At 39.5% G+C, this 24,827-nt stretch overlaps 1 protein-coding gene across 12 annotated transcripts in view; it reads right to left on the bottom strand.

Moving 5' to 3' along the window:
- Positions 1–280: 280 nt before the first annotated feature.
- Arhgap32 (Rho GTPase activating protein 32) overlaps positions 281–24,827 on the bottom strand; it is a 320,258-nt gene continuing 295,711 nt past the window's right edge. For all 12 annotated transcript variants that reach the window (XM_087214296.1, XM_087214295.1, XM_087214289.1 and 9 more), the window contains 9 exons: positions 24,580–24,662; positions 19,395–19,502; positions 19,012–19,157; positions 18,161–18,356; positions 16,391–16,536; positions 12,022–12,093; positions 9,425–10,303; positions 7,758–8,743; positions 281–6,265 (listed from right to left, as the gene is read on the bottom strand). In XM_087214296.1, the coding sequence (XP_087070422.1) occupies positions 4,013–6,265; positions 7,758–8,743; positions 9,425–10,303; positions 12,022–12,093; positions 16,391–16,536; positions 18,161–18,356; positions 19,012–19,157; positions 19,395–19,502; positions 24,580–24,662 (4,869 nt within the window). In that variant the 3' untranslated portion in view covers positions 281–4,012. The remainder of the gene's footprint in view (positions 6,266–7,757; positions 8,744–9,424; positions 10,304–12,021; positions 12,094–16,390; positions 16,537–18,160; positions 18,357–19,011; positions 19,158–19,394; positions 19,503–24,579; positions 24,663–24,827) is intronic.

Below are 24,827 nucleotides of genomic sequence, written 5' to 3'. Positions count from 1 at the left end.
AGTTTGATCCCTAATACCAAAAAAGAGGGGAGAGGGGGAGAGGGGGAGAGGGGGAGGGGGGAGGGGGGAGAGAGAGAGAGGGTGGTTTGAGCTGGAGGGAACTTGGCCAGGCAGCACACTGTGGCAGAGGTGAAGTGAGATGTTTAAACCCCTTCCTTAAATAACAGTCTGTCATACAAACACTTGTCTTCTAGTCTGAATATCCCAAATCAGTGACCCCCCCCCCATAAATTTCATTAGAATTCATTGTAGGTCAAAAAGGAAACACATACACAAAATATGTTTTAACCTGAAATAATTCTGTTGATATTTGAGTTGCTTTCAGTGGGACATTTGCATTAAACCACAAGATATCTCCATCTTCAAGTACAAAATCCCTTTTCCCCACCCACCCCCCAGCCAAACAAACAAGGAAACCCAAAACCCACAACTCAGCTTCAAATAAGTTTGGAAGAAATGAAGCTCTAAATATTTACATAAGGGGCAAGAAATGAATCACAAAACTATTTACAAAAATACACAAGCTTATATGCATTAACAATTTACACAAGTTCACAAAAATATTAAAACATTAAAAAACACTATATAAATTAAAGAACTCAGAAGTATGATCTAGGACTTTCTAGGATGCTTCTCTCATGCAGGTCATGGTTGAAAAATCAGGTTTTGCTATCTCAGAATCTAAACTGTAAAACAACCATTTTTATTCTTGGACATTAACAGTACTAATCAGATAAGGAAAAAAAGACCCTCTGTGCACACCAACATATCATCTTGCACACATTAAAATGTATCATTCCCAACATTTCTGTAACACACAATACTGACAATCACATGCCTCTAACCATTTGAAAGTAACTTCCTGACATACTTAGCTTTCATTATTCCCTTGCACCCTCTGCTCAGGCGATACTCTGTCAACATTCTGAGTGGGTGATCAATAGGACTGGAACAGAGAAATGGACTTTACATGCTCCTTCTTGAACTAAAGGAGCAAATCTTAAATTTATGTCATATACATTACTAATTCAAATATGACAACCCACTCTTCTACCCCCACTCACATTCACAGTCCTCCTCTTTACAGAATTAGTCCTAGAATTTTTCAACCTGACCTTAAATTTTAAAAAATGCTTTGCCATTGTAAGAAATGTGTGGGCCCTACCCTTGGGACCATCCCAGGGACTTCTTCAAACTAAGCATTTAAAACATGTGAATGGATATTTAAAAGGAAATCGAATACACTAAGAAATAAGGCTCAGAATAAATTTATTAATAAGATAATGGTACCCCTGGGGCTTTTAGCAAAGTTCTTAGCTAGAAATCCAGGAAATATTTATTTCCATCAAACCAAACTGTGGAATCAGAATTTTGCCAAAAAGATGAAACCTGGAGACAAGGCTGTGAAAGTATCAATAGAATTGAATTATGGGTTAATGCGTAAGGCAGCTCCATTTCCTTGATCACGATGCTCCATGTCAACATCTGAAAGTAACAACATTCAATTCTGCATTTGTGAAGCCACACACAGGGTGGCCAATGCTGAGGTAACCTGGCTCACAGTGATCTAGCATCCAATTTCTACCCCCACAGTATTAGAAAGGGAAAGATGGGGACAAAGTCTTTTAAATAGCTGAATCCAAAGTTAAGGCTGTTGCTACATATGTTAACTCTAGACTTTATCTAAAGTCTGTTTCACACTTACACCAGTAATTTGAATCATCATTCTATACTCAAAATATTTACCTACTTCCAAGCCCATAGGACATTAATAAAGAAATTGTTCTGAGGAATCAACTTTAGCATTTATAAAACAGACTTAGTTCCAGGAGTAAACAATGTGTGACACCAAATCCACCAATATTAAAACTGGCCTGGACTTCTTTTGTTGCTTTGTTCTGGGTCCTCAGTTACTGAAGCCATGTCATGCCAGCCCCTCTTCCTAACCTCTGCTGCTGGTAACAATTTCAGGGCTGGTATGGTCCCCAAGGGGCAATGGGTTGCCTACTTGATAAAAAGATGATTAAGGTTTTTTTTTTTTTTTTTTAAAAAGTAGTGCTGCATATTCACTAGAGCTCAATTTCTATACGTAGCACCCCCAGTGTGTGTGTGAGTGTGTGTGTGTGTGTGTGTGTGTGTGTGTGTGTGTGCTGGATGAAGTAACCTATTGGGTTCCTCAAGTTTTGACCTCATCAGTTTAGTCTGCACTTTTAACACTGAGGCCTAAACTTCCAGACTTTTCCATAAATTGGTGTTTTAAGATTTCTACTCTGGTCTTTGTTGCATTCCTCTGATCAATTCTTGGGAACAAAAGAAAATCTTATATAGAGTATTTTCATATATAAATTTGTCTTTAAAACTTTTTCTAAATATAAATCCTTAAAAAGCAATCACATGACTTTTTTAAATTAAAAAAATGACTGGCATGGATCCTATTCTTTATACAAATTCACAGCAATAATAGCAGCATTTTAGCCTCTTAAAAGATAATTCCAAGTTCTAAAAAGCCAGAGCAGCAACCATTCAGTAAATGGAATGAACTGTTTTCTACAACTGAGCATTTAAAATATGTAAATGTATAAAACTCAAGTATTATTACAAGTTATGGAATGAAACGACAATCTCACTTTGTAAATACAGGACTGCCTTTCTAGTCTGGTGTTTCTGTGGTGGGATGAGCTGAGGAAACATAATAGAGTTGGGTTAGAGAGATGTCCTGTTCCTACTCTTCTAAGGAATGCAACTTTCAAAAGAAAGTCCTGGGTATTAAACATGTTTAACATGTCTACAGAGTTATAAAGAGCTATACCTGAATGCTGGTGTCAGTGACAATTACACTAAGACTGTGATCACAATAGTATGGAGGAAGCAAACACTGCACGACTCCTTAGGACGTAAATAGTAGCTGTACAGAACTCCAACTGGAGAGATGGGGCTGTGTACACTAAATCACAACTACTTTAATAATTTCAGGGAACCTGTACTCTAGTTTAGAAACAAATTAACATGTAAATCTGTATTCATGAGAAATTGTTTATCCAGTCAAATCAGGCAAGGCTTTTAATGAGAAAATGTTGCTAATTTAGGAAAATAGACTGTGTTTTACTGGAAGTACAATTTACTAAATATTATTAGTGGGAAAAATCTGCAGACAGGCAACACATTAACAGCATTTATACTGTTTTCTGGAGTTAACCAGGTTTGCTGACAATAGAATTTCACTTTCACTTACCTAATAAATTTCCTTAAACTTTAACTAAGAAAACAAAACAAAAAATCCCAAAAAACCCTCTGCAGTGCTATGAGTTCACTTACCTGTGAAGACCAAGTATAGAAATAATGTAGAGTATGGTTTGGCCTGAGTCTAAATGGTCTGATATTTCATAACTCTGTATTTATTAGGAAATGCTTAAAATCTTAGTTCTTTTACTTTTTAATTACAATGCTGCTAATTATCCGAGTGACTTATTTGAAGAATCAGGGAGTTTTTCTCCACCCTAACTTAATCTGCAAGTCCCTTATTGGACAATGAAGTGATGTTCTCAGTCTCCAACTGGGCAAGCTGTACACCCACTGGTAGGGAAGCAGGGACACAAACGCAAAAAAAAGCCCACCAGGAAAGACATGTAAACTGCTCTGAACTAGGTAGCACGTGCTAAGAAAAGACAAAGTTAAATTCAAATTCAGTTAAAGGCAGTCCTCAGGCTCTTACAGATCAGCTCTATATGGCAAGTACAGTCTGTGACAAGTTTCTTTACTAGGTTTCCAACACAGTGCTTTACAACCATTCAGATCTCTCTTAAAGACAAAAATGACAGCCTATAGATGGAAGGATGGTAATGAAGCAGGGAAGGGGAAAAGATGGTGATTTGCTTACTTTTATTACATTTGTTTCTTAAATGTGGTTGGAGATTTTGTACCTTTTTTTTCTTTTTAATCTTTTTTGTTACTGAAAAAAATAGAACAGTCCACTGTCCAGCAGAGGCTGCTTCAACTCTATTGCTCCCGGGGCTCATTCTGCATGGATCTGTGTGTCAGGGTGCTGCAAAGACAACTCTGTGGGCAGAAAGGCCCCCTGACCCAGTGCTGTGGCATATGTCCTGCTCTGTGGGTGGGCAAAGCCAGAGGGCATATATGTCCCCATGCCTGCCCCTCCGAAGCCGCCTCGCTGGTGCTGGGGCAGGGAGTGGTAATCCTCCAGGTTATCATACTGGGACACAACAGTCATATTGCTGTGGCGCTTGCCATGTGTTTGGTACTGGTATAGCACGCTTGGATCCCTGTCCAGGTTCTGGGTATGGTGCAGCTTTAGGCTATGACTCCTCTCTGGCTTAGGGGGTGGGACTGCTGACTGGGTGAAGTGCTCCTCCTCCTTGTAGCAGTTTCTGGAGTGTTTGTCAGGGGCAGGTGGCTGTCTGGCTCGAGGGTGCTCCAGCTCTTTGGAGAGCCTTACCTCTCTGTGATTTAGTCTTAAAGACTCCTGCCCTGATGGGGCATATTTTCCTCCAGAGTTATGGTAGCTGCCTGGCTCAGGAGTGTCTGGAATCCCTTTGGGCCCATAATCTAACTGGCCAGCTGCTTGGGCATAAGGTGGCCCATTTTTTGATTCACACAACTGCCTATGGCTTGCTTCCTGATGTGCCCTGTGCTCTGGGAGACTACAACCCATGTCATGGAGCTTCCTGTTCCTAAGGCTGCTCTGCTTCTGAGGGAGGGATGGCTTCTCTGCCTGTGCACTGCTGTAGCCTCCATGGTGGAGGACTCTATCAAATTCCTGCTCTGTGTGCTTCCTATAGAAGCGGTCATCTCCCTCAGGACTGACAGCCTTGGTTGAGTGTCGCCCCTCCTTTCCCTCTGCCACTGAGAGAAGTCCAGTTTTCCCAGGATCAGATTTGCTGCGTAGATGGATGACATAGATCCCCCCCAAGTCATCCTGCATGGCTGGAGTCATGTTATCATACTGAGACATGACAGGGTCCTTCACCTTCTGCCGTGCACGGCTTTCTCTCCGGATGGACTGCATGTGGTATTTCTCCATGTCCTCGAAGTCCCAAGAGGTGCCGGTGTGCTTTACATCAGCAGGTGGAGGCATGTTGACTACACTATGGTCATTACCAGAGAAATAGCCAGTGCCACTGGCACGGGGACGTGGAGGCAAACCAGGGTAACTGTACAAGTTCTTGCCTTGCAGCCTAGGATTATAGAGAGCAAAATCTCGACTTGGCAGGCGGTGAAAGGGCCTCAACTGCACTGTGCTATAGGCATCCACATCACACAGGGCTCCATTAGGACTGTAATAGGAACTGGAGGAACTGGAATAAGGGCTGTAGCGGTAATGTACCCGTCCATTCTCAAAGTAAGGCTGAAGCTGAGTTACATGGTAATCTGAGCGGGCCTGGGAGGACTGATATGGCTTATACTGGTACAGGGGTCTTGGGCAGTAGGTTGCTTCATCATCGGGGGGAACTTCTGTCCGAGAAATGGGGACAGAGCGGATCATGGATGATGGGGGTGCATGAAGGGACTGCACCCTCCGGATGGTAGGGTATGGTGGAACATCCTCGGGGTAACAAGCACTCCTAACAGAGGAGGTCAGAGAAGAAACATACTCAATCCGGCTGCATGGCTTGGAGTGATGTCCAGATGTATTTCTTCCTGGAGCCACATAGGTGTTATAACGGGGACCCATGGAGGCTGGTGGCTCTGATCGGGCACCATACACTTGGTGTTGCTCCAACTTATTATGATGTGGAGGTACACTCTGGGGACGGAACTGGCAGTTTGGAGTCATACTGAAATGCAAACAATTTTCTGGGCCAAAGGGCTCAGTGGCAACCTCGGACCTGACAAAAGAGGAGTAAGCTATTCTCTGAGAAGCATGCTTGGGTTGAGGGACAGAAAGTGGTAAAGGCAACACATCATCCACTGAGGCTGATGAAGCAGCAACACAGGAGTGGTAGTTGGAACTGCTGGTGGCATCTGCACTGCTGGAGTGTAAGGCAGCAGCGATCTTACTCTCCATGGCCCTGGTAGGGGGCACTGGTGCCCCGAAACCACAGGAGTGCCCAGGGAAAGACTCAGCACGCAGGTGAAGTAGCGGGGCCCTGGTGCCTTCTTGAACCTTCTCAGGTAGGCCTGGCTGGAGAGCAGCAGCAGCCATGGGACACTGGGCAGTTGCACTGCCATCACTGACAAAGATGGGCACAGGGTCATCCATGGCTCGAGGCTCAGGTGGCCTCTCTGGAGCTGGAACTGATCCTTGAACCTATTGAAAAAAGACAATGTTATGAGTCCATTTTTCATGACCCTCCAAGGAATCAAATGCTATTACATTTTTAACTTGCAGCTGAGGCTATTTGGGTGGCAGTTTGAAATCTCCACTGCCGCTGCCAGGAAAGGATGGCCTATGCTATTTGGCATATCACATCTCGAGAACTCTTCAGAGTTTCTAATTCATTATATATTTGAAATGTGACACAAGATTGCCTATGGCATTGTCTTTTATGTGCAGGCTCAAATAAAAGTTTAGTCAAGTAACACTGTAAAGCTTAAAAACAAATGCCCAGCTTATCAATCTAGCTTAGCCTCAATACCAAGAACATTTTATTTAAAGAAAACAGTTGACTCTGTCATCTGGAGGATTTTTATGTGACTTACAATTGTATACAGTGAGCAGTTTTAAACACCCCAATACAAGGAAGGGCAATAAGGTGACACTCAATTCAGAGGTTATCGTCTTCCACCACTTTTTTTAACTCCATTCCGTCTGTGGATTTACAGGCCAAATATAATTCTCACAGCAAGACTACAAAGATGCCATCCCTGAGAAGTAACTGCTAGAAATAGCATCTTCCAAGAAGAACTAGAAATTTAAGTCCTTTTAGTTTAAGGTGATCACAAAAAAACCTGTGGCATTTTTTTAAAAATCAGAAAACTAGGAAAAAAACCTTAGGTCTGTATAAAAAATTCTCTCATCAAAACAAGGACTTGGCTATGGAACAATCGGCTGGTTAGTTAAAAAATAACACAAATCCTATTGCACTGTAATGTCTTACACTTTTACGAAGCCTGTAAGGCAGACTCTTACAAATGTCTTAACGATGAGGTTTTTTCATTGTGCAGATATGAATAATTGTCAGAGGGTGGTAAAACGACTTGCCCAAAGTCACAGTTAGTCAGTGATGGAAGTGGAAAAGAAAAGAAACAGAAGGAAGAGAAGAGAAGGGAAGGGAAAGGAAGAGACAAACAACCCTTATACCTGACAGCTAAAGCCCAGCTGGTCTCATGCAATCAAGATCTCTGCATTACATTACTCTGAAGAAAAGACCTAAATCAGTGATGGTGAACCTTTTAGAGACCGAGTGTCCAAACTGCAACCCCAAACCTACTTATCAAAAGGTGCCAACACTGCAATTAAACCTGAATACTGAGGTTTTAGTTTAGAAAAACAGCTCATACATTAACATCTTTTGTCTTCAAAGAAAAACAAATAACACATGTTCCATAGGTTCGCCACCATTGACCTAGATGCTTACAGAAGAAGAAACTCATTGTCAATTAACTGCTTCTTCTTCTTCAGAGAAAAACTAGCAGCCAGGCAGACTCCAACCTCAAATGGGAACTATTTAATGGAAACCTGCCACAGGATTTAAAAAATAATGTTGCATCTGACTCACAGATAAGAACACACCCTGCTGAAAAATGACATACCTTTGAAAAAAGCATATTTCACCTTATTGAGTTCCTTTCCTTCTTACCTTGTGGGAATTATTTACTCCTATACTGGTTGGTGCTTGTACCTGCCCCATGACTGGTGGCTGCTCTGCTGGCCTCTGGGAAGGAGGTGCAGGGAGGGGACGATTTCTGTGGGGGCGCTGGAGGGTGGCAGCAGCAAAGTCAGTAGCAACATAGTCAGCAGCAGCAGACTGTTCAGCCATCACCCAGCTGGTGTCCTTGGCTCTTGTTTCGGCTGCCGCAGTTGCTATCATGTAAGCCATGGTAGCTGTGCTGGCATTCTCTTCAGGGGACCCAGAAGGCAGGTAGACTTTGTCCCTTGGCAAACTCGCAGGCATGGGAGATTCGCCTGGGAGTTCTGAAGGGTGATGGGGCTTATCCACACTTGAACCAAGGTAGGAGGGAAGCTGATGCTCACTGTAGAAGTGGAGCACAGACTGGTCCTGCTCTGCAAAGGAAACACTCAACACACTGGGCTTCCCAGCCTGGTCTTCAGGGAAACATCCATGATCATCAGACTTCTCTGAGTCAGTTAAGGGAGCTGACGCAATTCTAGCCTTTTCTGGGTCCCCAGGTAAACAGTTTGGAAGTGACTGATTCCCTGGTAAATCTACTTGATGGAGGTGCTCCCCAGATTCTGTGTGGGAATGGGGGGGATCCCCAATAGCTGCTGTCTCTGCGAGAGGCTGGTCACTGTTCCCAGGTGTGCTATTCTGGAGGTGGAACTGCTCTGCTGGTCGATCCGTCTGGAAATAGGCCTTATCTATTGCAACACTAGAGTAGGGACTGGGCAGTTTATCTTCAGCGGTGGCCACTATGTCTCCATAATTTGTATACCCAGCCTGGGAAGCCCCTGGTTTCTTCAATGTCTGGGTTGAGGCTTGCTGTGCAGACTCAGCTAACGCTAGTGCCAACATTCGAGCGACATTTTTCGGAGGCGGAGGTGGTGGGATAAGAGAGACTGAACTGACAGGAACGGGATCCTGAGGGGGGTCATGGGTAACTGCTCCTAGTGGGAAATTGGGAAAAAGAATGAGAATGAAAAGGTAGCTTACATTATCCTATACGGAAAGTCAAACACTCCCCATCTGATCATTAAAAAATAGATGCCTTCCATATTTCAAAATGGCAATCCATGATCTTCTATCCCACATGCAAATGCTGTTGAAAATACATATCTGGTTCAGAAGGAAAACTAAAATAGTGGTTTGGTTGCAAGCTCCTCTTGAATTGATACAGAAGGAGCAGGGGAGCAGGTTCCTCACCTGACTCAAAAAAGACTGCTTAGAACACAAGCTTTGAGTGCTTGCAAACTGTTATTAAGTATAGTTTTTACATAGGATGGTGTAGGCTGGCTTGTTAACTTGTAAGGCTAGCATAACGGTATTTATTAGAAGAGAAAACAGAATCAAGAGCTATGAAGTTGTGTACAAGTTATCCACAAATTCTGACTGTCCAAAGTGGTAAGGGGACTTTTGTGAAGGTCTGAAGTAGGACCATGGGCCCTTTGGGGAGTTTTGTTTGATTGATTTTAATTTAGGGCTTTGAGCCATCAGCAGTACTCAAGAAAGCATTCTCTTTGATTAAAGACTAGCTGTGGTGCAAATTTCTCTGTTAGAAGGCACAGATGGCACATAGGATTGAAGATCCCTCTTAACTTAAAGAAAGAAGGGAGGAAAACAAACGGTACCTGTCTGAGTCTGTCCAGAAGCTACAGCCTTACTCTGACTGCTTGGGACAGACCGATCCTCTTTCCCTGGCAATTCTACTTCTTCAGCAGCCACCTGGTCCAGGGGCTGGATTTCAGGTTCACATCCTTCTTGGGCCTCTCTCTCATTTGCTTTCATCTTTACTATCTGGGTGGGGGTTCTATTTGTGACATCACTGTCTTCCATGCTTTTGTCCCAAGTTGGAGACGATGCATTCTGAGCTGCAGTATTTGAGATGGTACCAATGACTTCTGACACCCGAGGTGGAAGGGTCACTGAAATTGGCTCTGATATGTTCATGGAAGGTGATTTAGTTAACTTCCGTCCAATCTTTGGAGAGAGAGCATAGACGACCTTTTCAGTAAATGAGGATGGCTTAGATGATTTCTCTTCAGGTGGGCTCAAGTCCAGGGTAAAGAATGGACTCAGTTTCTCCTGAACTGGAGAAACTGGTTCAGAGCTTGTAGTGCTTCCTGGAGTCTGCGACTGACTACCACCTGTTTCTATATCCTTTGTATTGGCACATGGTTTATCCTTTGAGTATCCTAATGAATCTAAAAAGGAAACACCACTCTCCAGACATTCTGACTCAGCCTTAGGAGGACTACATTGAAAGGACATTGGATCAAAATCCAGGCTGGCCACTCCAATGTCTGGTGGGCTCAAATCAACGTCCTCAGCGGAAGGAGGAGACATTAGAGCTGGAATGTGCAGAAGCCCTACTTCCTCCTCACTCTCATTGTCATGGGGCAAATTATCATAGGAATTACAGCGGTTCCCCAGCATTTCTCCATTAAAAGAGGCAGACAGGGCATCACTGCTAGACCGGGGTCTTCTAGGCCGGAAGAGCTTGGAATCACCTAGTAAAAATGGACAGCAATGTCAAAGAATGAATGTCACCAAATATACAATGCTGTGATAAGTCACCTACTTAGTACAGCAGTAACTTTCCATTTAGGATAGGAAAGCAGAACTGTTCATTCTCTTTTTGTCAACTGCCTCTGGGTGCAGAGGGATCCTTTGCACTTACAGTAACAGAACCCCTGAGTCAACTGCTATATGATAATCAGAGGGAGAATGCACCCTTTCAAGATCTAAATAAGAAAAAAAACTTCAGGACTCTTGAGATTCTATTACTGGTCCAACACTGACTTCTGGTGTGACTTTGGGTAAGTTTTTTCATTTCTTTGGGTCGTATTATATTAGTGGCCTCACATATGATTTGTGAAGCAGAACTAATCAATCACTTCAAATAGCACCTTGGATATTCAACAACAAAAAAGATTGTTTATTGCAGGTAAATATTCTTATAGTACCCACATTTCTTAAAAAAGAATTTCTCAATTAAAAATATTTGCATATATGTAGTAAAGGATTGCACTTATTTCTTTAATAAGAGGAGCCTTTCAGTTTCTTAAACAGAGCCCTAAAGAGTGATAGACAGTATTACACGATTTTATGTCCAAATGATAAAAAACAAAACAAAACACCTCTATTCTATGAGAATTACTATAACTGCCACAGTGAAAACATACTTGGCTCACTATACTGTTTCGGTAGATTATCTTAACTGTAGTTTAAATGAAAATCTCTTGGAAAACTCCTAAACTGTCAGGAAGTCAAACAGAACTGCTCTGTATCACAAGCAAAACCACTGGTCAATGGGAATCTGCAGTTTGAAGAACTAATAATAAACAAAGATGAGAAAATTGACCAGAATCACGACACCTCAGTATACTTCAAAAGAGCATGATTAGATTTAAAAATCCAATGGATTTAAAAAAGCCTTTGGGGAAAAAAATTTGGTGTAGCTCTTGAACACTTTTGCAAAAAGAGCCTTCTTTATAATCTGCTGCCCAAACGAAACACCAAATGATGGACGGGTGCTCTATTGTGTTCTTACATGGTTTTGTCCAAAAAAATTATACCTTCTCCCAAATCAACATGGAAGCAATTATTTATTCTAAGAATTACTACATAGGTAGTTGCAACTGTAATTTACTTTTACTAAACAGAACAAACATCTATTTTCGTATTTTAGTTTTGTTTTCCAACTTATGTTGCAACCAAACCTTTTCCACTATTTACCATGAGACTTTGGTCCCAATTTTAAGCAGATTCACTTTAAGTTGCCTTCTCCAGGTGCTAATTATTCTTGGATAATGAAGACCACCTGTAATCAGTCTGACCTATGAAATTTAAGGTCAGGTTAAACCATTTTGCAAGAGAACAGACAGTCATGAAAGCTGTTTACTTTTATACTTTGAAACAAATATCCTTTCATTGTGAAATCTAATGAAGGGGACAGTTTTACTAGGCATTAACAAATATAAGTGGTTGATTTAAAACATTTTGGCCATTTTTATGTAAATAAATAGGAATCATGCCAAAATACTGCTACCACATTAAAACTTCACTGAATTTTACTCTGAACAATTAAATACATATTTGTATTCTTAGAAATGCTGATGAATAGCTTATTATTTAAGCATATTATTTATTAAGTACATTTAGTTACTGTGTTCATATCCTTTATGCCTCCATCATGGAATAAAACAATTTATGCTTTCAGTCTCACCATCAACTGCATGGAGAGAAGTAAGAGACTCCTCACTTTTAGCTGAGCGTAGGGTTCCTTCTGCCCTGCCACCTGAAGAACCAAGAACAAGAGTGTAGAGTTTTATTATTGCTGCATTAGTATACAGTTAAAGGGATCAATGCTTTTCCTAACACATGCTTAAACTCCCAAGAGTAATTAGCTGCATATTTTGACATTTTCAATTTACCACCCTATTATGTAAAGCTGTTGCACTGTCCTCAAATAGTTTCTCATTTGAAAAATCTCTTTTCTAAAGGATCATGAACTTGAACAGAGATGAACTAGAAGACTTTTTTCTTGTTTATTTCCAAAAGACTAATATGTATCCTTTGTGTGTGTGTGTGACAGGGTCTCACTATGTAGTTCAGGCTGGCCTTGGGATTCACTATGTAGCACAAGCTGGCCTCCAACTGGTAACAACCCTCCTCCCTCAGCCTCATGAATGCTGGGATTATACATGTGTACCACCATGCCCAGCCTGCACATGTACCCTGAGATGATATCACACTGCATTTACAGTGGGCCCATCATCCATGATTGGTATCTATAAAAGAAGAAAAGACACAGAGACACACAGAGAAGGACTCATGAAATGGAAGCAGAGCGTGGGTGATATTGCCTCAAGTGAAGAAAAGCCAGGAGCTGCCAGGGGTGGGACAGACAAGGAAGGCTCATTCCCTGGGGCACAGCTCTGTTCACAGCTGCCAGAATTAATGTGAACCTCCAGAGCTGTGAGGGAATACGTTCCTATTGTTTTAAGCCACTTGATTTGCTGGAATCTGTTACTGCAGCCTTAGAAAACCCACACAGTCACTTTAATTAGATACGTGGACTCTTACTGCTGAGCATCTTTCTCACTGGACACTGCCCAAACTTCCTCTGCTGGGGACAGTACTCATTTCTTCTCGTCTTTGTCTACTGTCCTAATTATCTCTTCTCACTCTACTTTCTGACAAGTCTTCTTTTAAAGTATTGCTTTTCCACAGGATTCAGTCCCCCAACTTGCTTCTCTTCCCATCCTGTCCCCATCTCCTACCATTCTTAGTCTCTTGTTGATTAGGTCAATCCTTGCTTATCCTTCAACACCTACGTCAAAGGTTATTCTTCCTGACCACCAGCCTCTTCCCGGTAAGAGCTGACTTTATACAAAATTGTTTCAACAGCTATCATTCTGCAGCGAAATTTATTTTCACACACACACACACACACACACGCACACGCACACACACACAACTTCCCATTCAGACTCTGAAAGCAAAAGCACTACCTTAATTTTCTTTCTCTCTGCAAGGCCCGCGGTCAAAATATTTAACACATGCTTGTAATACTGAATGAGTTAGATGAATGGAACATCACACTAATATTATCTAAGAAGAAAAGTACTATTATCCTTTCTAGATTCAAAAGCTGTTACTACCAAAACATGGGTTTTAAACTATTTTTGAAAGAGTAGTTCTTTTTAATAGTAGTAGATCTACTTGATCAAATAAGATACTCTTATCAAAGTGTCAACTTGGACTGGCTTTGGGATTTTTTCCCAGGAACTTTTGGGGCGCATTTTTGAATTTGCTGAAGTAGATTGTATAGGTGTGGCCTTAGAGGTTTGTAAGTGGTCCCTTGTCCTTTTCTCTCTGGCACTATTACTCTGCTCTGCTTCTCAGCTGCCATGAACTAACAGCTTTACTCTGTCACACTCTTCTGCAATACTATTTCTGTCTTGGAGTCAGCCAACCACGGACTAAATCCCCCCAAACCATGAGCCAAATTAAACCTCTCCTCCTTTAAACTGTTGGGTGATGGGTATTGTATTAAGCAACAGGAAAACAAACTCATAGAAAACTGGTATCTAGAGTAAGGTAATTGTTGTGACTATACCTGACCTGAATGTACATAACTAATATGTTCACAATAGGTCTGTAATTCCTATGTCTAATTGCCAGGCTACTCTGAAACACCAGTAGTACATGCATACCTGTCCCATTGGGGCAACATGGGATAATCCCATTGTGTGATATAAGCTTGCCTGATGGGACAGTCATGCATGTACCACATACATACATACATGTTCAAACTGTTGGAAACATGTAAAGGTTTGGAGATGAGCAGTATAGAAGCCTTAGAATGCAATAAGCAGGGCTTGATGCACGATTACACTTGGAGCCCAGAAGAGCAGAATGCTGGTAGAAATGTAGACAGTAAAAGCTAGGCTCAGGAGGTTTCAGATGGGAACCACGACTCCACTGGCATTTGGACTAGAGGTCATGTGTGTCGCACTCTGGCAAAAAATTTGTCTACATACATTTTGCTCATAACCTGAGACTTTGTAGGAGACCGAGAATAAGAGTGGTAGACTAATCTGGTGGAGGAAATTACAACACAGCTCAAAATTCAGGCTGTGGCATATGTACTGATGGCTGTTTTTAGCCAGATTTATAGTAAAAAGTGGAAGCAAAAGGGAGAGCAAAAAAATTTGAAAAACTTAGATTTTGGCCTAGAAGAAGCCATGTAAAAAGCTGGGGCCAAAAGAGGTAGGACTGCTAAAGAGATTAGTGTTATTAAAAGGAAACCAAATACAGCATTAGCTTGGTTCATGTATGCCTCTGTTTGCAAACAACTTGGCTCACAAACGAAACCATTCGCCAAAATTTCACTTCCATTCGTCAACTCTACATTTCGGCACTGGGTGACAAACACGACCACAGCCATCTCCCCCACACAAACACAAATGCAACCATCTTCCCCAAAATCAGAAACAAATTAAAGTTTGCAAATTGAGGTACCACTATATTTTGTACAAGAGCAAACATGCTTTGAGGGCATCTAAAGAATCAGCAAGACTACAACCCCTGCAGACTCAAGGATGCAAAAATATTACCTTTCACTGAGGAGACAGTCCCTGGCTCCCCTACTTGAGAAGAGCCTCCTACGGTATTAAGTACTGGTTCCCCCAGGATTCATTTCACTGTGCTGAGCCACTCAAAACACTCAGAAGCCACTGCAGCCATGCCCACAGGAGCCTGGCTACTGCTTCTGCTGACACAGACCTAGGTGTTGTCCACATAACGCTAGCTTTACTGGCATGAATAATATGAGTTGTAGGGTCAGAGAGGCTTCCTGGCAAGAAGCCCCTGAATGGACAGAACATGAAACTGTGGGGATGAAACCAAAGGTGTATGGAGACCCCAGAAAGTTGGAGACACCAGGAAAGTCTGCTGAGAAAAGCTGCAGGCCATGAATGGAGCCAACCAAAGAGAGAGGCCACGGGGATACAAGTAATGAGGCCACCTGAACCCTTTGGAACTCACATTTTACCCTCAAATGCCCTGGATCTGGATAACAGACATGGAGTTGTAAGACAATGTTTGCCCTGCTGGATTTCAGTTTTGTTTCAGTTTCTTTTCTAACCTAATTTTCCTCCTTTTCAGAATGGGAAGGATTACCCTCTACAACTATACCTTGGGATTATGCAGTTTTTTTGAGTTTTACAAAGGTTTTTCAGTTTTACAAAGGTAGGTAAATCAGAGTTTGCCTTGAGTTTCAAAATAGACTTGGACTTGGACTTTTAAAAAATACTGGAACCATTGAGACTTTGGAGAAAGGACTGTAGCATTTCTAGTTTTATTAATGTTAGGCAAAATTATAAAATTATAGCTATTATCTTTATTTGGAGATTAAATATGATTTAAAGAGATGCGTTTGAGTTACAAGGTGACAAGGAGTGGGATGTGGTGCTTAGGGTGTGTGTCCATTTGAACTGGCTTTAAGACTGCCTTGGAGATTGGTGGGGCTCAGTTCTGAGTATATCTGAGTGGGCTGCATGGATGTGGTTTTGGGGGTCTATGTCTGGTCCTTTGCCCCTTCCTCTCTGACACTGTTTCTATTCTTTGCTTCCATGAACTAAGCAGCTTTGTTCCACCATACCTTTGGGCTATACCATTTTCTGCCTAGAGCCAGATGACTACGGATTGAATCCTCCAAAACCATGAGCCAAATTAAACCTTTCTTACTTTAAGTTGTGGGTGTTAAATACTGTGTCCAGCAACAGAGAAGCTATTTATTATAAACAATGTACAAGCTATGTTACAAATAAGTTTTAGATTTTTAATCACATTCTGTAATCTTTACAGTTTCATTAAGAAATTGAGTTCTACATATTTATATAAAATTTTTTATCACTTTTCAAGTTGGAAATAAGGAATTGTTCATGCAGACAATCCACTCGTGCTATGTCACTGTGCACATATTGTAATGAGGTCTATGATGACAATACATGGGGTGATAGTGGCAGACATGGGACCTGTCACGCAGACTGCTCTGCAGCAGCAAGAAGGGAGTATATGGCACTTACCTTTCAAAGCCATGGCCTTCATCTCTGAAGGCTCACTCTCATTGCGCTGCAACTTCCGCTTAGAGACAGATGATGACTTCCCCAAGTTGAAAAAGGAACGCCAGCTGCCCACAGGGGACTTTTTCATCTTATTTTGAGGCCTCTTTCTATGAGAGAAAAAATAGACAATATTAAGACAGCCAAGAGTCTATCTTTTCTTATAGAAAAAAATGAATAAATGGTAGAACCAAACAGCTAGTGAGGCCCAGGTGAAATAGTGAACAAACCACCACCTTCCTTATAGCACATTCTATATAGTTTGGCCAGAGCATGAAATGGAAATGCAATATGCAAATTTTAACACTGATAACTAGTTTCACAAAGATCATTTTATACATGTTATATTTAGATTCTACCTCACAATCTGCAAAATAAGTAGAGTAAGACATAACTGGGAATAGGAACTTAGTATTAATTAAACTTCCAAAAATAAAACAGAATTAAAGAAACTGATTTTAGATGTGAGTAAACTGATAAGGAAAATAAAGAAGTATTAATAATAACTAACACATATCAAATGTCACATCTGTGCTAAGTACCTTACCTTATACGTAGTGTCTCTTTTAAGGCAGAAATAACCATATGTGGCCAGTACTATTATTCTCATTTTATGGCTGAAGGAATAAGTTCAGAAAATTTCCTTGAAGTTATAGAACTAGTAAGTGATGGAGTCAGGTTTGAAACCCAAGTCTACATACATCCTTTCATCTACTCTTTAAATCACTATTCTATAAAAAAGCTTTTGAATAAATTATGGAGTTACAATATAAAGCCAAAATGCTCAGAATATGTTCTAACTTTTTATTTGTTTTAGCTATGGGAGGTGAAAGGAGATTAGAGGATTATACTAAAATATGGGAAAAAAACATTCTAAAGTTTCGTTAATAAAATTGAATCCAGAGATGATCCTTACATTCATGTGCAATACTCAAAGTAGCAGCAGAGACATTAAAAAATAACTTTTACATACATTAGTCTTCTTATGGTGAACTAGTAAAGAAGACACAGAAATGACATTCTTGTCATTTCTTTAGGGAAATAGAGACGTCAGAGCTGACAGGGACCTTGAGAGGTCACACTATCATTTCTGCACCCCTGAAAAGCTTGATGAAAGATTGGCTGCTGGGCCCATCACAAAGGTTCTGATTTAGGAGGTGTGGGGTGGGCTGAAGGATCTGCCTACTAACAACTACCAGGTAATGTGATGCTGCAGATCAGGAATAAAGAAAAAAGAACTAATGTCAAGTAAGTCAGTGTCCATTCATTACTTTCTGAATATGGCTATTTCAATACTGCTTATTTCTAAGAAAATTTCTAAATAACATATCTCAGAAAAGCTATCTCATATCATGAAAGTGTATCATTTTTCTCCGTACAATGATGGGCTTTCCTATTTTATTTTTACAAAACTAGGTGACATTGTAATGCTTTGCAAATATCATTTTTATTATTCCCTATGAAGTGTTAAACATCATCTTTATTCAAGTAAGTTTTTCTTGTATTGGTTCAGAATTTAATATATAAATACTAAAATATAAATTTAAAAGCAAAGTAGGGATGGGGAGAGCTCAGGTCACAGAGCATTTGCCTAGCACACATGAGGCCCTGGGTCTACTTCCCAGCAAGGGGGTAAGAACAGAAACTAAAAGAAACTAAAATAAAATAAAACTAAAAGAAAACAACACATGGTTATAGAAGTCCTATTTTTACTCAGGATTTAATGAATTTTACCTTTCCAGTGGGAACTCAATTATGGTATGAAATTTCCCCTGAAGTGCAGCAGGTCCTTCTCCTACTTCAATATATTTATTTTCAGTCACAATTGGAGAATTGACCTGAGCTTGTGTTCTTGCCTGGGCTTCCTCCAAAGTCAGAAGCTTGGTGGATGGAGAAGATACCAGCAGAGACTTGGGCCTAGATAAAGATGCTTCAAAAAGAAAGGGACAGAAACAAACAGAGTCAATGATGAATGGGTGGTGTAGCATTCTTTTTGTGTGTCTATCTATCAATCTATCAGTGTTGTTTCGAATTGCCTCAGGTTTTTTTAAGTGGCAAAAATCACAGTATGTACACCATGTAATAAAAAGTTACATCATAATTTAAAATAAGTACTTTCTGAATAAGCTGTTCCAACCAGTTTATTTCTAAACAAATTTCTAAATAACATGTCTCAGTGAGAAAATGAAAGTACGAAAGTATGTAATTTTTCCCTGTGTAATTATGTGTGAGTTTAATTCATTCATAACTATTTTCCTATCTTAAAACATACTAGGAAAGATGATAATTCGGATATTTTTAGTTTTCAAAGGAACTTTCTTCTCTTCCACATTATACTTTTATATACATCAAGACTTTTTGTGATTTTTTTTCAATTTGTCATGAACTCTGGTAATAAATTTTTTATGTAGGATCCACTATGTAAACACAAAATAAATGTCAATTTGAAAGACAAGACATAAATTGTCTATCTTCTACCGATGACATTTTTTTAAAAAATTGAGATGAGAAATGCGAAGTTTTCCATTCCTTTACAAGTACAGAGACATGTTGGTGGTAGCAAATAAAATCTGCCTGAGTCGTACCTGCCCCTTCCTGCATGACTGCACTGATTTTGCCACTGAAGAGCACATCTACATGATTGAGGATGAACTCCACAACCACAGACTGAATTCTCACTTCCATGAAAGCTGCTGTTCCACTGAAGCAGGCGGATTCTATCTGTTTTGATCTGTGAGGTAAACAACATTTAAACAGTTTCAAAGGGCATTTAAAAAGAAGTGTAAATCACATGCAAATAAGCAAGAAATCATACTTTTACAGTCTCTTAAGTTAAGCCCCACTTGCCTATTTTAGGGAGACGCTAATTAAGAGAACAACTAAGGAACAGTAATTAAATAATTTTAGATCTAACAACAGAACTAAAATAATTAATTCCAGTGAAGGTCATATGTGAAATGCAAACTACCTGAGCAGGTTTGGAGCCCAGACGATTGCTAAGTTTTTTGCATGCATATTTGTGATGGAGCAATAGTCTGCTAGAAGAGACAAGTGCCTCATCAGGAACTCCAGTGTTCTGGAAAATAAAACACAACATATTAGCAGAAAAATACATTCTGCAGCAGTATAGAACATAAAGGCCAGTAACTGACTTGTAAGTTTTCAACGGTAAAACAGAAAAAAGAGACCATACTAACCTATACATATTTTTTGCTGCTTAAGTTAAAATATCAGAAGTGAGTCCTCCATAAAAACTTGTTTCTAGACCAAACAGTATTTGGAATTTATGCTATTCTACTTGCAGCAGACAACTAAGAAGAAAGAATTTAATACTTCTATAAAAGAAAAAACAATATTTCACAAGCCTAAAAAAATGGTTAAAAGGGAAATTTCACTATGCATTTGAGCAACCAATGTACTTTTGGAATAAAGAGCCTATTTCAAATTGTAGTAAATTTACCTTGTCCATTTAAAATAAGTTTATAGAAACAATTCTACATATATTAAGATTAAATAACTGAGCAGTGTTTTTGAATATAAAACACCATCATCTTATATGTAAGTTAAACCAGTCACAAGTACACGCACATAATCTATCCACTGCATGTCTCAACATCCTACCTAAATGTTCAGGGCCTAAAATTGTTAAAGACAATAAATAAGAGGCAAATAAAATAGTAATCAATGTTAAACTGTGGTCTTCGTATGAGTCACAATGATTCAGATGGACCTAATATGAACTTGAGAGGAAAACGAAGACAGCAGCCAGGCTAAGCACTGTACTTTTTTTTTTTTTTTGGTACTGGGGATCAAACTCCGGTCCTTGCGCTTGCTCAGCAGGTGGCGAAACCACTGAGCTAAATCCCCGGCCCTAAGCACTGTACTTTTAAGGGGAGCCTCATTTAATTCCCACAGTAGATGAACTACACACAGTATTATCAGCCTTGACAGGAAAGAAAAGTCAAGGCTTGCCAGTGGTTCCAGAGACAAGCAGTGGTAGGCAGGCTGGGACTTAAATCAAGCCTTTGGAGGCTCAGAATGCCTCCAAAGAGCCTACTCCTACAGTGGCATCTACTGTGGCTGGTGAAAATGGTATTGTCTGCCCTTCTTGTACACAGTTAAATAAGGAAAAACAGACAGCCAGGCACACATGAGGCTGGCCTGGGTACTATGTGGGAGGTGGGAAGCCTGAGAAACCTGTTCAGAAGACAGTAAAATTTTATTATAGATAGGAGGGATGTTAAAGAACTTCAGAAATGTATTTTACAAGAAATGCAAACTAAAACAACCAAAGGTATCTATTTTGCTTGCCTAATTATAAAAATTTCTTGAAGTCGGCATAGAATTTAGTCAGGCTTCCATGAAGTGAGCACTTCATATTCGGCAGGTGAGCATGCAATTGCATAACCCTTCTGGGAGCACACTCTGGGTAATCTTCTACACTGAGAATAAAAATGTCAGTATCTTTTGATTTCTAGAATTCAACTCCCAGGTCTTTATCCTAAAGAAAGTCTAGATTCTGTGTAGAAGGACAATCAGCATATACGTAGATTAAAAATGCAAATTAGGGGAACATGAGAGAACACCATTAAAAATTACATTTGCAAGAAGATTTAAGGAATTAAAAAAAGTAAATGTTAAAATCTTAGATAAACAGTGTATAAAATATATAAACATATGCAATATACTACTGAACATCTACTAAGTACAAGGCTGTATTCTGAAAATATAGCAATAAGACAGAATAATGTCAAGGAGCTTACATTTTAAAGAGGCTGCATATTGAATGGGTAATACAGTGTAAATAAAAATGTACAGTCATATATATGTTCAATATATATAAATATATAGAGGAAAGATACATAATATTCAGTAGGAAAGACTACACAGAAAGGGAGCTCGCTCTACACATAATTAATGAAGGAAATAATTCTTATGTGAGAAAAATATATATATATAATTTCCAGGAAACTTCAGTTGAATGTTTTGCTAAGTCAATATAAAAGTGAATTGCCCCCAAAAAGGGGTAGATGGCCCTAATGGTGCATGCCTGTAATCCCAGCCTTCTGGGAGACTGAGACATGAGGACCCTAAATTCAAGCCTGGGCTGGGCAATTCAGGGAGATCCTGCTTCAAAATTTTTAAAATGTCTGGGGATGCAGTTCAGTGAGAAAGCCATGGGTTCAGTCCCCAGCACTACAAAAGAGAGGGAGAGGGAAAAGGAGAGGGGTGCAAAGAACAATGTGAAGTAAAACAAAATGTATAAATACTAATAATGTTCTCCCAGTGAAGAGACTCTATCTGCAGGATGGACAAGAATTAGATGTTATAAAGTGGGAAAAGGAAAGGGAAGGAAGCGTCTGCTCTTGGAAATCATTAAAAAAAAATCAATAGAGGGTCAGGAAAAAAATCCATGGGGTAGAAAATGACAAAGAGAACATGAGAAAATAAAAGAGTTCAATAGTTAAAATAATAATAGGAAGAGAGTAAAGAGTGGGGTTTAAATTCCAATGAGACCATCAAAGAAACAGCACAAGATACATTTCCAGAAATGAACACCATGAGTTTCCAGATGAAAAAAGCCCATCAAGTGCCCAAAGTGAAGAATAAAAAGAACCTGCACCAAGGTATGAGACTATGAAAACGGATCACAAGGTATGTTTTAAATTTAAAAGCACCAGAATGATAAGGACAAAACAAAACAAAATATACCCAAAGATGTCACAGAAAGACTGGTATCAGATTGTGGTACGCCATTTCTTGGTAGAAAACAATGGTGTAATACTATTACAATTATAAGGAAAATTATTTGCATACTAAATTATATAATTACCAGTCAAATGCATGAATAGAATAGGAATATTCTTAGATATCAAAGTCTCAAAAAATTTAGCTCCCATATCTTTCTCAGCAAGAATATTAATGGTGTGTGTTACAAAAGCAGGGAATAAAAACAGGGAAGATGACAAGAGATCCAGAAAAGGAGATTCTAACTCACAGAGGAGTTGACAGGAATTTCCAAGGTGTGAGTACAGGGGTGGCACTGACTTCTTCATTGTAGATCAAGCGAGGGGAGGCAAAAGACCTTTTAAAAGATACTTTTCAGGAAGAAAAAATGAAAATGTTGCCTGGTATGTCAGAACACAGTGCAAGAACAGTGAATAGGCTTGTTAAAGAACCTGGAGGATAAAATGAAAACAAACAGAAACTCAGTGACAAACAAAAGCCAAGTACTCCACAGAAAACACAAAAAGTTATCCCGGGGGCCGGGGATGTAGCTCAGCGGTACAACGCCTCCCTGGCAAGCATGAGGCCCTGTGTTTGATTCCTGGTACCAAGAAAAAAAAAAGAAAAAGAAAAAAAGTTGTCCCTGAAAGAATATATTCCTTTAGGTAGAACTGTGAATAACAGTTACTACAATGTAGACCCTAAATACTTACCTAACTCTAAATGATCATGTAACTGGACTAGGAAGAGGAAAGAAGAGGAAGTATGTGTTTGTGGGCTCTGGGGAAGAGTATGAGAGATCCTCATTTGCCACAAGAAGAAAGCAACAGCACCAAAAAAAAAAAAGAAAAATTGAGAAACAGCAATGCCAAGGTGCTATTAGAAATGGGTGGGGTATCAATCCCTAATAAAAGAGTTAAGTGTACTGACTTCTGACAGAAATGGGAAATGGAGTGACTCAATATTTATTATGCATGCCACTTGACTTTATAAACTGTGTTTATTTGTTACATGGATCATTTTTTAATGTAGAAAAAAGGGACATATTTATATGATACTTCATGTAAAAATCACCAAGCCAAGGCTGCAGGTGTAGCTTGGTGGTAGAGTTTACCTAGCATGCTCAAAGTCCTGGCTTTGATACCTACCAAAATGAATGAATGAATGAAATTACCAAGGTCATTGTTAAATCCTCTGTCTTGCTATGTTTTATTCAAAAAGTGAGGACTAGGCTCATCCCCTCATTTTATCATTAAAAAATCCTCTTCAGAAAGTATTATCAGTATTCTGTTCTCAGATATAGAGACTGAAGCTTAGAGACTGCAGTACTCTGTGACAGACTTGGAAATTCAAAGCCAGTTGTATCTGTCAAAGTTCTATCTGTCTTTAGATTGTACTAGGTTTCTTTCACTGATGAGTTAATAATGTCCTCTTCTCCTCAAAGATATACCTTGAGTAACTGTTACTGATCATATTTATCTTGACAGCCTTCTTTTTCAGGGCTATATTCCTTAATTTCTTTGACCTTATGCCCCAAAACCTTTTTAATTTTCCTTTGAGTTTTTCTTTTTCACTCTTTGCTGGATCCTTAGACTCCTTTAAATTCATCAAGTTCCTCCTAAGAGCAGCTACATTAATGGGACAGTGACCTGATGTTACCTTTTAGTTCAAGACCATCATGCATTTATATCTAGAGTGCTGATTAAAAAGGTGCTTATTTTAGTGTTGATTAAAAATATTAGTTGATTTAGTGTTGAATATAGTGCTGATTTAAAAATATATATAAGCAATGTCATTTTCAAAACATCAGCATTACATTACGGTTGAATTTAATTTCTTGTTAATAATTTTAAAAATGTCTCTTGGCTTTTTGTATATTATAATCCATGCTTTCTAATGTTTTCTTTCTCTCACTAAATAGCAAAGTCACCCTCTTGTATTCTGGTCTTTTCAAACATAAACAAAAATATTTCTGAGAGTCCAAACTAGCATACAAATCATGTATTTTAAAAAGTAGCAACAAGGGGAGGAAGGTCGGGGCAGAGTGCTTGCTTAACATGCATGAGGCCTGGGCTCAATCCCCTATACCACCAAAACACAAAACAAAAGCAGTAACAACAAAACCAATAAACAACAAATCCTAAAACACAACAAAACCCCAGGTTTAGTCAGCCATTCATTTGTTCATTCATTCATACATTCACTCAACATTTACCTACTGGACATTAAGCATTGTGCCAGGGCCTGGGGATATAAAGACAAACAAATACAAATATATGTATGAATAAAATTCAGTCTGGAAAAGATGGAACTTTAATTAGCTAGAACTTCAAAGAAGTTTAAGTAGCTAGAAACCCAAAGGAAAAACACCTTTACATGGGGGCCCACTTCTGCCTCTGGCTGGTGTTCACCAACGTGTGATTTACCTGTAGTGCGGTGGGGGGAGCTGCTGGATGACATCATGAATTTTTATCAGCCTTTCTTCATCTGTTGCTGCTGAAACAGCATCCTGTAACAATCATAACATAAAATAAATCAGCACACTTTGGGTAAAAATGAATTTCTCACTTAAAATTCAGTTTTCACTCAAGATTGATCCATTTTTTTCTCTAATGCTAAATGAAGAGAAAATACAACACAGCATATCCATGATGTGCACTTTGTTCCCACAAGA

Source organism: Heterocephalus glaber, unplaced genomic scaffold (genome assembly GCF_053883595.1).
Source record: "Heterocephalus glaber isolate CG9 unplaced genomic scaffold, H.glaber_assembly_v1.0 deba00001446, whole genome shotgun sequence".
Lineage (NCBI taxonomy): Eukaryota > Metazoa > Chordata > Mammalia > Rodentia > Bathyergidae > Heterocephalus > Heterocephalus glaber.
Note: the sequence above shows the minus strand (reverse complement) of the source record. Positions and strands in the feature narration are given on the sequence as shown.